The 12,845-nt window shown below is 35.3% G+C and overlaps 1 protein-coding gene across 3 annotated transcripts in view; it reads right to left on the bottom strand.

Moving 5' to 3' along the window:
- The window catches only part of LOC125843570 (uncharacterized), a 63,319-nt gene extending 52,552 nt beyond the window's left edge, over positions 1-10,767 (bottom strand). The window contains exons 1-8 of one of the 3 annotated variants that reach the window (XM_049522697.1): positions 10,488-10,767; positions 9,953-10,120; positions 9,744-9,833; positions 7,578-7,714; positions 7,390-7,480; positions 7,195-7,277; positions 6,953-7,059; positions 11-163 (exon numbers count right to left, since the gene is read on the bottom strand). In XM_049522697.1, the coding sequence (XP_049378654.1) occupies positions 11-163; positions 6,953-7,059; positions 7,195-7,277; positions 7,390-7,480; positions 7,578-7,714; positions 9,744-9,833; positions 9,953-10,120; positions 10,488-10,700 (1,042 nt within the window). In that variant the 5' untranslated portion in view covers positions 10,701-10,767. Of the gene's footprint in view, positions 1-10; positions 164-6,952; positions 7,060-7,194; positions 7,278-7,389; positions 7,481-7,577; positions 7,715-9,743; positions 9,834-9,952; positions 10,121-10,487 lie in introns of those variants that run through there. The other 2 variants (XM_049522696.1, XM_049522698.1) reach the window with 2 other exon arrangements.
- Positions 10,768-12,845: the final 2,078 nt, after the last annotated feature.

Below are 12,845 nucleotides of genomic sequence, written 5' to 3'. Positions count from 1 at the left end.
GGATTTTTACCGTAGATGCAGCCAAAAATACACTGTAGAGTCAACGGAAAACTGTTTGCTGCAGTTATTGATCGGCAAAAAATAGACATCAGTTTTGCTCTCAAAGATGGATTTCCAGGACTAACTCTAGACTCTGGTGGAATTTGGTCAGTTCCAGCGGTACCTATAAAAACAGCTACACCGTTAGCATTATCTGCATCTGATAGAGCAAAACAATTTCTTACTCACCAAGATATGCATCAGAAATAAAAATTGAGGCAAAAAAAGACAAAAGCACTTAGGGGTTGTTAGCTAGCTGGTTAGAGTATGGAGGTATTAGTTATGAGTGAATTTATGTATTATTTTATGCAAGTATTAGTTATGCAAAGATTAGTTATTCATGTATTAGTTATACATGTAATAGTTATTCCACCTTCTATCTTGCATAAAATAATACATAAATTTCCTTCCTAACTTATACATGTACTAGTTATGCGGGTTTCTAAATTGTCAACCAAACATCGTATTAATTTTATACATGAATAACTTACTTCATATCTACCTACCAAACGTCGTATAAGTTATACAGAAATCAATACATGAATAATTTATTTCTTATCCAACTACCAAACGACCCCTAAAAAATCATTTTCAATAACACCAATGAGTGAATGGTACCAAAAACCTTTGTAGATATGTTCCTCACATGATAGTTGCAGGTCATGGTGGAAGTGGGGGGTGAATAACCTGTTAATAACTTGACCAGTTCCCTTTGTTGTGTGACTCTTTGTTGGACATTGCACTTTGGGGGACAACAAACCTACCTTCACATGTATGTTTCTACTTTCTGAATGATCTATTTATATGGTACAAATGTTACTACTTTCTGAAATGGAACTGTTCTGATGGTAGTAAGGATATCTGAAGTGAGCTAAACGTATTTATGTTAGAGAAATGATAGTTTCCCTTCTAGTATTGGAAGTCAATTTGATTCCATAAATTGTTATATTCGGTAACATGTTATTCGGAAGATGTGAGAAATATAGGAAAATTTATATTCGTGAATAATTGATTTTTAATCAACGCAGACTTAGCTAAAGATAGGGCATAATATAATGGAGGAAAAAGATCATATGGTTATATCTACTAGTGGGGAATACGATTTAGAGGTGTTTGGATTGGCTTAAAAGTTGGTCAAACCTACTTTTAAGTCAGTTTTTGACTTCTGAAAGTGTTTGGTAATATAAAAAATAACTTAAAATACTTCATCAAAAAAAAATAACTTAAAATAAGTCAAAAATGACTTAGAATAAGTTAGGAAGTGTTTGGCAAGGTCAAAAATGACTTAAAATAAGTCAAAAACCAAAAGTAGGTCTCTCCCTACTTTTTATTTTTTGACTTAAAAGTCATTTCAGTTTTACTTTTTATTTTTGACTTAAAAGCTACTTTTTTTAAGCCAATCCAAACGGGCTCTTAGTCTAGTTAGAGAACTTCTACTATTATTAATTTTACTATAACTTTTATATATTTGACTTATTTTCACTTTTGTTTTTATTTGGTGATGATCACATGAGTTGAGCCTAAATGGAGAAGGAAAATCCGTATAGTTGACCCAAACTTATTTGGGATTGAGGCGTAGTTGTTGTGAATATTTGATTTTAAGAGTCTATAATACATGGTTTAAGCTAAGGAATACGTAACTTTTAATGGTTTGAACCAAGATTATTATTGTGCATATTGTTTGTTCATTGTGTTGAAATAAGTTAATATTGCATAGAACTATTCTACTAGAAAATAGATAAAGCTATCTTTTTTAATAGCATACCATGTTTTGGGTTCCTTTTTTTTTTTTTTATGACAAGGGAAACCCGCTGCCGCTACCCTTTGGGTGCGCACAGGGTAAAACCCCTGCTCCTATGCAATAGCTCACAAACCACATAGGAGAGGTAAACCCACACTAGGCAAGCCCGGTGCGATGAGCTCGACCCAAAAGGCAAACCTCTTGCTTTTGTTGCAAGGGGTTTCGAACTTGAGACCTCCAACATGAAAGTCCCAAGCCCGGTATGTTTTGGGTTCTTAAAAGTCTCTACTTTCAGTTCCGTGTATAGAAGCATTACTTTAGAAAAGAAAACATTACAATGAAGACTATGAAGTCTTATCATGCCGCCTAAAAAACATTTGGTTGAAGTTAGCAAGTTGAAGATGAATGGTCCATACAAGTCTTGACACAATGAAAGGTGGTGGAAAACCAGAAACACCACTATGCCTTATTAAGAGAGGTGATATGGTTGAACTATGGCACCATGGAAGGGGAGTCAAGAACAAGAAACATCACTATGCCTGCACCCAAGGGTGTGGCCTAGTAGTCAATGAAATGATGAAGTGGATTGAACACCATGAGGACTCAAGTTCAAATTCCAGCAGAGACAAAAACACTAGGTGATTGCTTCCCATTTCGTCTAGTCTTGGTGGATAGAGTTGTCGGGAACCTGTTGCTGGTGGCAGGTGCCAGGTTGCAAGTATCCTGTGAAATTAGTCGAGGTGTACGCAAGCTAGCCCAGATACCATGGTTAGATTTTATATATATATATATATATCACTATGCCTTTTGGGAGTGACCTTCAAAGAAGGGGTGGGAGGAATTTAATGTTTGTATCTCATTCCGTGCTGGGACTGAGATAGGGTTAATATCTAGGAGATTATGGTGCAGGAACAACATGTTGAGGATCACTTTCCTAAACATCTATAGTATTGTCGATGACAATCTAACAGGTCCAAAGATTACATGTGCAAAGCCTATTTTGGGATCTCAAATCTTGAAGTAACTTTGATGAATTGGATATAATAGAGTTTCAAAGTCTATTTGAAATGATCTATAACCAAACCTTACCAGCAGAGTCAGAATTCTCGGGGTTGGGTGTTGGAAGCAAGGACAAGCTCTTGGATTGAAGTATTGTATGTTTCTAGCAAAACAGAAATAGTGTTTTTCCTCATATATTAGCTTGGACTCCTAGGGTGAAAAAAAAGCGTGCTTTTCAAGTGATTAGCACCTATGGGTGTGGTTTTGATGATCGAAAACATGAAAAAGAAGAGGATCACATATGTTTGTTGATGCTTCCCGTAAACACTCGAGGGAGAGGACGTGAATCATCTATTCTTGCATCATCAAACATGATGCAACATCACGTCTGTGGTGGAAGCTTGAAGATGGTTCAAGATACAATTAACTATGTCGGAAACTGCAAAGAATGAACTCTAGTTGGACCTTTAAAGGATAGAAAAGAAGATGTCGGGCGTGGGATATTGCTCAATTAGCACTTAGAATGTAGACAATATGGAGAAAAAGAAATACGTGAGCTTTTGAAGCAAAAAGAGCTCGATCCTTATACATACATAGCTACATATGAGGAGCAGCTTCATGTTTTGATGTCTTTATGGTGTGACACAATTTCCATTCCTTGTTTCTCTTCTAGCGACTGGTAGAGAATATTTGCTGGGACAATTTTACACTTGTCTTTGTTAGTAGTAAAGTTCTCCTCTATTGGAAGTTCAGATGTTCTTCCTCACATTTCCCCCACCTAATACCCTTTGAGGTTGAACAAATTGATCTTAATAGTAGGATTACTTGTATTTTCAAAGCATCTTGAACTTCTCTACTTCCAAAGAGTTCAACAAATAGTTGATGGGACAATTTTTCATCTATCTTTTTTAGTAGTAAAGTTTCTCCGTGTGTTCCAACACAAAAGTACATATGTTCTTCGTGACAAAGCCCACCTAATACCCTTGAGATTGATGAACAAATCCCACCGCTGACTAGTCACATTATAATGTAGAAACAGATGGTTGATTATCACTGCCTTTTGTCTACACAAATAACACCAGGCTTGAACATATTCATATTCCCCCTTTTCTTAGGTTTTCCTGTGTAAGGACAGCTTCTCTGGCTACTAACCAAGTGAAGCATGTCATTTTGTATGGTATCTTTACACTCCAAATATGCTTCCAAGGCCATAAATTGAGTTGAGCTCCACTTTGGTTCAATTTTTTTATGCTGAGTGGACTGTTTCTGTGTTTTTGCCAATTAAGTGTATGTTCCCCCTCCGGTAGTCCTCTGCATTGCTCCAGAATATTAGCTAAGTCTGATATTCAGGGCATTTCCCAATCAAAAAGAAGTCTTCTGAAGGTGAGGTTCCAGCCCTGTCCAGATCAAAGCTCATTCATTGTAGCCCCTTGTTGTTAATTCAAATCATACCTGTAAGAGAATAATTGCTTGAGGCTTCCTTCCCAACTAGTTGTCCTCCAAAAATAGAATTATCTCTCCCTCCTTTACATTAAAAATCAGCTTGTCAATAGAGTTCCCCCTCAGGTTCTTTGTAACTCTCCACAAACTTGTACCATAAGGATGGTTCATCAAAAAACATTCATTTCCATATGTTTCCTTTAATACCCAGCCCCATAGTGCCTGTTCCTCCCTAGTAAACCTCCACCGCTATTCTGCTTTTTCAAGTTTCTCACTCTGAGTCCCCCTTTATGGTTGCCAATGGTCAGAGGTTCGCATTTAACAAAATGGCATCCTCGTTTCTATTTATTTCCTCACTAAAGGAAATTTCTTCTCAAGGTTTCAAGCTTCTTTTCTACACTTGTAGGTATAGGGATAAGGGCATCAAGTAGGTTGGAAGAGCATCCAGCACAGAATTTATGAGCGCAAGTCTACTACCCAAGGAAATGTAGTGTAATTTCCATCTTGCTAATTTTTTTCTCACACCTTTCCAAGACTCCAATCCAACTGTCTCTTGATTTGTTTTAACCTCCCAAAAGCATCCGAAGATAGATAGTTGGGATAACACCAACTTCCCCTCTCAGTATGGTTGTCATATGTTGTATGTTTGGCACCGCATTAGCTGGAAAGTTTTGACTTTTCATCCAATTAATATGAGCTCATAAATGGCTTCAAGGCTCTCTTCTACATCACAAAAAATCAAGGTGTCATCTGCAATATTGAAGATGAGTAATTTCCAGCCTGTTAATTTTGATAGTTTGCCACATTGAAACCCCTTAATCCATCCATTGCCCTGTGTAGTTTTTATCATGTTGTTCAAATCTTCCATAACTTGTCTCGATCCTCTTTGAGAAGGAAAGAAACCTTCAGAAGATACCATTGATTGAGATGGAAAATCCGACAATACTTTTAAAAACTTGATCCAGCTTATCCCTAGAGCATCTTCAATTCAAACAGATACTCCTCAAATTTTACCACTTGCCTTCACCTGTAACTCAGAAAATAGCTCTAGGATTTGCAATCAAAACTAAAAACCTGAAGTCTAAAAACAAATAATCAGAATGATCCCTAAGTTAATAAGCTAACACTGATGGTGGAGGTTGGCCAGAATCTCACCAAAACCAAAGAAGTTGAGTTAAAGAACAAGGTCAGTGGAGCTAAAGCACAATGCAAGAATGATGTGAGAACATTGCAGATTTTCTACGCTACTAAAAACTAAAGGAATCAGAACAGCTTCAGATTCTGAGGATGCCCCAAAGGAGAAGTGATAAAGAAATGGACTTTGGGCCTAACTCGACCCCAAAAGCTAGCTCATGAGGGGAGGATTGCCCAAAACCATATAAGGAGTTCATGTTCCCATCACACAAACGATGTGGGACTCCAACATCCCCTCCCCCCCCACCCCCACGCCCAGGACTAGACATCTAGAGTAAGCACAATATAAGACAGGAGCCCAACCGCCCAACATTAAAAATAATGAATTTGGATGAGCCTGGATCTGATATAATGATAAAGAAATGGACCTTGGGCCTAACTCGACCCCAAAAGTTACATCATAAGGGAAGGACACCCCAAGACCATATAAGGAGTCCATGTTCCCTTCCACAAACTGTTAGAATAGAAATATGTACATATACTCCTACTTAGAATAGGAAGAAGAATAGGAAGAAGAATAGGAATAGGAATCCTAGTTAGAAAAGGATTTCAATGTATTGTCTATAAATAGGGTCTCAATGTAACAATTTAAATACACAATTCAATAATATCTTCCCCATATATTTCTTACATGGTATCAGAGCATTGGTGAGAAATTTTAAGTCATCGTGTCAAATTCCGGCGACGACGGTTGGGACTGATTTGTGTCATCTTTCGTTCTGAAGGTGTTGTGCGAAAGACAACACCATCACAAGGCTCGGGAAGCTCAGGCGACCGGACCCCAATCAGATNGTGGACAATACAAGACGAAAAGCCAACACGATAAAAATATGGAATTGGGATGAGCCTGGATTTGATATCATGATAAAGAAATGGACTTTGGGTCTAACTCAACCCTAAAAGCTAGCTCATAAGGGAAAGATTGTCCATGACCATATAAGGAGTCCATGTTCCCATCCCACAAATGATGAGGGACTCCAACACCCCCTAGGCCCACGATTGGTCATCTAAAGTGTAGACAATATAAAGCAAGAGGGGAAACATCATAAACAATAAATTGGGATGGCTTGGCCCTGATACCATGATAAAGAAATGGACCTTGAACCTAACTCAATCCTAAAAGCTAACTCGTGAGGGGGGATTGTCCAAAGACCATATTAGGAGTCCATGTTCCCATCCTACAAACGATGTGGGACTCCAAATCAAGACAAAGCTCAGAAAAATGGAAAAGTATTGGTGTTGTTGACCTGATTATACTACAAGCAAGGATTTCTACAAATCCTTGGTAAATAATGTGAAATTGATGAACAATCTCCACAAGCTTTTGCAATTATCATTCTATACTATGAAGATCAAAGCGCAAAAAATAGTTTATCAGGGAATTGCAAGTATAAAAAGTCCGCTCTTCCAACCCTATGCAAAGACAACCTAACAGAGATATATTTTCTTTCAATTCCAGCACTAATAAGATGTAATCAATCACCGGCGTAACATTATCAGGGTAAAACAAGTTGCATTCTAACATAATGTATATCATACCATTAAATAGCACAAACAGTTTGCTCACGAGGTTTGCATCCTCCAAATTCACACCAGAAGCATTCTTCTTGTGAAGCTCCTCTCCTCTCTTAACAATAGACTCTTGACTTTCAAAGAAAACCAAAGAAGCTCATGTTATTTATTCTGAAATCAGAAACGGGAGCGAAGACATTCAACTAACTAAAACAAAACCTAAACACATCAGGTTCTGCAGAATCAGCTTCGAAAGAAACAAGAAGTACCAATCTGCAGAGGCAGCCACATAGAGGGGATAAACAAGTTCTGTAGACAGTTCCATAGCTTGAACGATATTCAAGATTCCCAACTGCATAATGTGAGATAGACCAACAATAAGTTTTCTTCAGATAGTCAACAGAGATGGACAAAAATCTATCCATGTAACGTTTACAGAATGGTACGTTAAGCTACTGAATCACCTTCACATTTCTTAAATAGTCATTTGTCAATTGTCGTTTCCCAGTAACACGATCACATTGAGCAATCGAAAGTCCGGCAGGGCAAGCGCCGCTGTAATGATAAATTTTATTTTACAACAAATTAGTCAATTAGCTTCTCAAATGTCAAAATTACCAAACTAACACACTCATATAAACTCTAATCCAACCTTTGAGAAGTTGGTTGATATAAAACCATGTGAAGGCAAAATTCAAGAAATATCTTGTGGTCTGGCAGATCACCAGATCTTCTATACTTTGCAGCTACTTCATCACTTATTTTAACAGAATGGCATTCCCCAATCACCTGAAAATCAGAAAAGATTTCACCTAGGACTTAACACAGATATGATCAACGTCTTTTGTTGTCTTGTGAATAGAATCCAATGTGATTGATAAAGCACTTTCTAACAATTTATCAAAGGATCTTCACTAAAGTAGTCAATCTGACATTTTTACACTTCTCAAAGAGCACTTTGAGCAATGCAGAAAAATGATGAATCCAATATAAGCACCATATGAACTTCAATATCTAGTAATTAAAATAAAATAAATTGTTTACATGTTTAACTAGTTCAAAGTAATTGAAACCATTGGCTACAGAGAATATTAGTATCATGCAAATGTTCTCCAGGAATTTTTCCTGACAGTTTCAACTGCATGGTCCTGTTAGGTAAATAACGAGCAACATAACGGCATCTACAACAAAACTTCTAATCTGAAAAAAGCTTTAGCTATTGCTTGGACCATTACCTAATACAAACTCACAGAGCCACAGTTGGTATTTCCTCATAACACTATACATGCTTGGTAACATAATACTTGCAAGATGCACATATTCATCAGACAGATATAATATAACCCCTGTTGACATTCCTCCATCCAAAGCTAATTGTATAGTAACAATATTCCCTAGGCAGAAAGCAGAGCATAGAAAGCATACAGAAACGTAACCTAAGGGAATGTTTGGCTGTCATAAAAGATCAGCAGAAGTGGGAGAAAATAACTTTTTTGTATCCTAAGCAACATATTTATCCCTTAGTTCCCCATGTTACCAACTGATGGAAGATGTACCTCCTCCTTGCAAGACTCACAAGAAAATCCAGGAAATATCATCTACTCCATATAACATGTCTCTCTTTTTATTGCTACATCTTTTCTTCTTTTTTTTGAGAAGGCAACATTTTTATATAACGATTTGCCACATAAAAACTGCAGTTGTCCATAATTCTAAGGGAATATAGGAAAATGCACTAAGATATAACCTACTTACAGACTAAGTTGCGAAGACTCGGGTGTAGGTATCCGACACGGACGCGGATCCGGGAGTTGGATTTGGAAAAATTTAAATTTTAAATTCGGGAGTATGGACCCAGGTATGGATATGGGTGCTGGGATTTAGCTAAAAAAAATCAAAATTATAAAAATAGAGCTTTAAAAATATTCTAAATTGATATCCTGTAGAAAATTTACATGCATGTTGTAGAATTCAATCTTTCATACTCCAAGATGGGCATTAAAAAACATAAGTTAATTGTCAAAAGTTAACATGCTAATAATTAATTTAGGGGGTGTTTGAGTTGGCTTTTTCTAAGTAGCTAAGCTAAAAGCTATAAGTTCGTTATACCCAACTTTTGGCTTTTAGTTTATTTTTGTACTTTTTTTAGTCAATCAGGTAAGGGTTGACCGAATCCCGCACCCATGTCATGTTCGGCAGCAAAAATGAAGAGTCCGCGTAACGTAGCTTATAAAGACCTAGAACATCAACAAAAGATTCTCTGTCTTCCATACACTCATGTTTACACCAGAAATAGGTAAGTGCTAGGCACTTCATTGTTGTATAACTACATCTTTGTCTTATACACTGTCAACCACTCATGAACTAATAACAATGGTCATTATTGTTTATGGCAAATTTGTTTAAGAACAATATTGTACTTCAGTCATTTTTACTAGAAACAATATCGTCCTTAATAATATACATTCATTTTACTTTATGAATAAATATACACACACACACACGGATATATATGTATATTCATTTCAATCTGTCTTAAGAAAATATACATCAAAATCATTAGAAAGAATATTCATAAGATTGTGCGCACCCTGCTATGTCCGAGTATTTAACATATATGCTTAAATTTTAGAAGCAGTCCTCTAAGTCTCTAACTTCCCCACAAATTTTTGGACAACAGACACCTCTACTAGAGTCACTCACCTTTTCCCTACTGTTCTTTCCTACATCTTTCTTACAGAATCTGACAACCATATGTAACTAAAAGGAGAACAAAGAACCCCATATATTCTAGACTAGATGAAGATGATGTGATTACCTTGGTTATGACCCTTAACAGTACGTCTTGATGTTGAAGAGGTAGCTTTGAAATGTTAGCTAAGAAGTTAGGTGCCATATTTTCTTTATCCTGCAACAATAGATAGTAGAATCAGCAAGGTAATTACGTCTGCCTTGCAAAATGATGTCAAATTCACCTAAATATATATATATATATATATATGAGCTTCACAGCATATTAACTCATACCTCCTTTCTTGTACGATCAACTGCCATCTCAACATACATGATGCAGAAATTCCTAACCATCGATGAGGCATTAGATTCCATATACAACTGCCACAAGTCAGATAATGGCAAACCAATGTCATTCTGGTGCTTCACTCTCTTGTTCACATGGCTTAGAATCTCAAGTACCTAATGGAAAGAACACAAGTACAGCTTAACAAGTGTTCAAAAAATTAAGTAGCAAACATACACTACCACGCAATTCAAATTTGAGAATGCAACTAAAGAACTTCATAGGGAGTGCAAGACTCATCACTCATCCCAGGCAAGAAGCATACTGCCCATGTTTAGTGAAGTACTAAGTTAAGCAATTAAGTGTTAAGAAAAGATAAAATTGAAAGACCCATTAGGTTATAAGTCTTGAGAAAGGGGAAAATGATTAGTTTATATTAGTCCTACCACTGATATAGAGTAATTCAAGAAAAGAGAGTAAATTTGGTTAACAGGAATCAAAGAAAAGAGAAAATTAAGAGACCCAATTGGGAAACATCATTACTTTGTTGCGGACAAGAGGAGCAGGAGATGAAAGGGAAGCAATGGAGAGAGGGAGAAGTTTGGTGAGCAAGTCATGTAGCTTGGAGTCATCGCAAAGTGCGAGCCTTGTGAGCATTCGATCAAGAAGTTCCTCTATCTCAACATCTGATTTTCCAGATAGCATAGATGACCAAGACGATGCCGTAGTTGAAGAGGAAGAAGAAGAGTCCGCCATTTTTATTTTCTTTGCTTTTCTTTCTCTGTTGTCTGTGTGAAAACCTTGGAGAGATCGTTTAATGTAGGTTTTGTACCTGGACTTCGCAAAGACCCCTCTCCCAAGTGATGGTTTAAAGTATATATGCTAACCTCTTTCTCAAGAAATTGGCTTATACATATTTTTTCACCAAATTACTACAGTTGTCCCCAAATGTTGGGGTCTTCATTTTTTTGTTGTTCCCATAAGTTTAAATAATAAGTTGGGGCGGCTCAAAATTGAATTGAAATTAATAATGAGTTATTGGTTCAATGATTTCAGTAACGATTTTAATTTATTTTATCATTGAATTATGTCTGAGATTTTTTTTAATAGATTAACACCGATAACCTAATACCAAATTAAATAATTATATTAATATTGTTTGATATATAAAGTCCCTGACTTAGAGTTTAGTTTCATATTTTTATTTTTTATTGTCTCATTACTCTCGGTTATTCTACAATGTGGCATTGTTTGCTCTTGAGCAAGATGCAATATGGCAACTCATGTTCATAGTTCATTTGGTTTGCACCTTGTTTTTAAGTGATTTTCAATTTTTTTTGGTCAAATCTTAACAATTAAACCGATAACAGAAGTAATAACGATCAATAATCGATAAGTCAATATCTTAATGGTCTATAATGGTTTAGCATGTCTACAAATCGATAAGACGATAACCGATAAACTTCAAAACCGAACCGACCAATACAATATGCTTTCTTTTATTTTAAGTAGTGTAAAAATATATTTTTGTCCTTTTACCCCTTAAGTATTTTTAAAAAGAGCAACTTACAAAAACGAGTAAATGGCAATTATTTTAGGGTTATTAGATTAGAATAGCTATAAATATTATATTTACCCAAAATAACTATAGTTTCCGTCTAAATTTCGTTGTATTCAAAGTATTTATAGGTATTTAAAAAAAATACAATGATACAGTTTTAAATATGATGCACTAAATAAGGGGGGTTTGTTATTATAATTGTCCTTTAATTATGCCATTTAAACTCTCAACTTCCCATTATTAAATTAACAAGAAATAATGACCTCTTCACAACATATACTTTAGATTCCTATTAGTTTAACAAAAAAATTGGGATACAACATACTCAAAATTTGATTTCTTGCATACAATAAATACATTATGTGTATATTTAGCATGTTAATACAACTATTAAATACACACATGAATAGTATAGGTATACAAATGATAGTTATACATAAGAATACAACAATTTCACTAACATACATTGGATACAACATACTCAATATATCCACATTTTAAACTTCTTTTAATAATTCAATACATGTGACAATGACATCTAATACAATAGAAGTATCCAAGTATACAAATATTCTATTGTATAAAAATCTAAAAAGTATTAAAAAAAGTAGTAATTTCTTCCTCTTATTCAAATTATATAATACTCATATGAATACAACAATTGACTAACATACTTTGAATACAATGAACTCATATATTTGTTTGAACAATATAAGTATTAATGTATGCAGCCTAGCAATATGGCAAAATGAAACTAAAACAATACAATTATACAGGTGTAAAATCCATCAATATGTCATTACGAATCTTTGTTTGCTTCTCGATCTCCTTTGCAGTAATAGAGCTTGAAATTTTGGATTGCTCTTGAGTGATACACAAATCAAGCGAAGGTACTTTTATCGATAATTTATCAAAAAAATGTGTCCATTTTGTGATCCTCTTCAAAGTACTAGCTTTCGTCATTGTAATGGTGAAAATAACCTCCAATCGAAACCCTATAAAGATAGATGAGTGTATACAATTATAACTTTTGGTGAAAAGGGGGGGAAATGGAATTAGAATATATCTGATGAATCTGAATCACAAAATAGCTCATGAAATCATGCAAAGGATCGTTAATTGTAAGGAAATTTGGGGGAAAGAGACGATGATTTAGGGATAAATTGAAAGAGAAACTTTGAAGGTGGAAACTAGGAATATTGAAGATAAAAGGGGGCTGAAAAAACACGATTAGGCGTGTAGAATTATATTTGCAATTTAATAATTAAATATATTCATAAAAAAAAGTATATGTGAGAAATAAAGGAGAAAAATATTATTGAAATTGTGTGTCTATATTA

The sequence above is a fragment of the Solanum stenotomum genome, chromosome 11, assembly GCF_019186545.1.
Source record: "Solanum stenotomum isolate F172 chromosome 11, ASM1918654v1, whole genome shotgun sequence".
NCBI lineage: Eukaryota > Viridiplantae > Streptophyta > Magnoliopsida > Solanales > Solanaceae > Solanum > Solanum stenotomum.
Note: the sequence above shows the minus strand (reverse complement) of the source record. Positions and strands in the feature narration are given on the sequence as shown.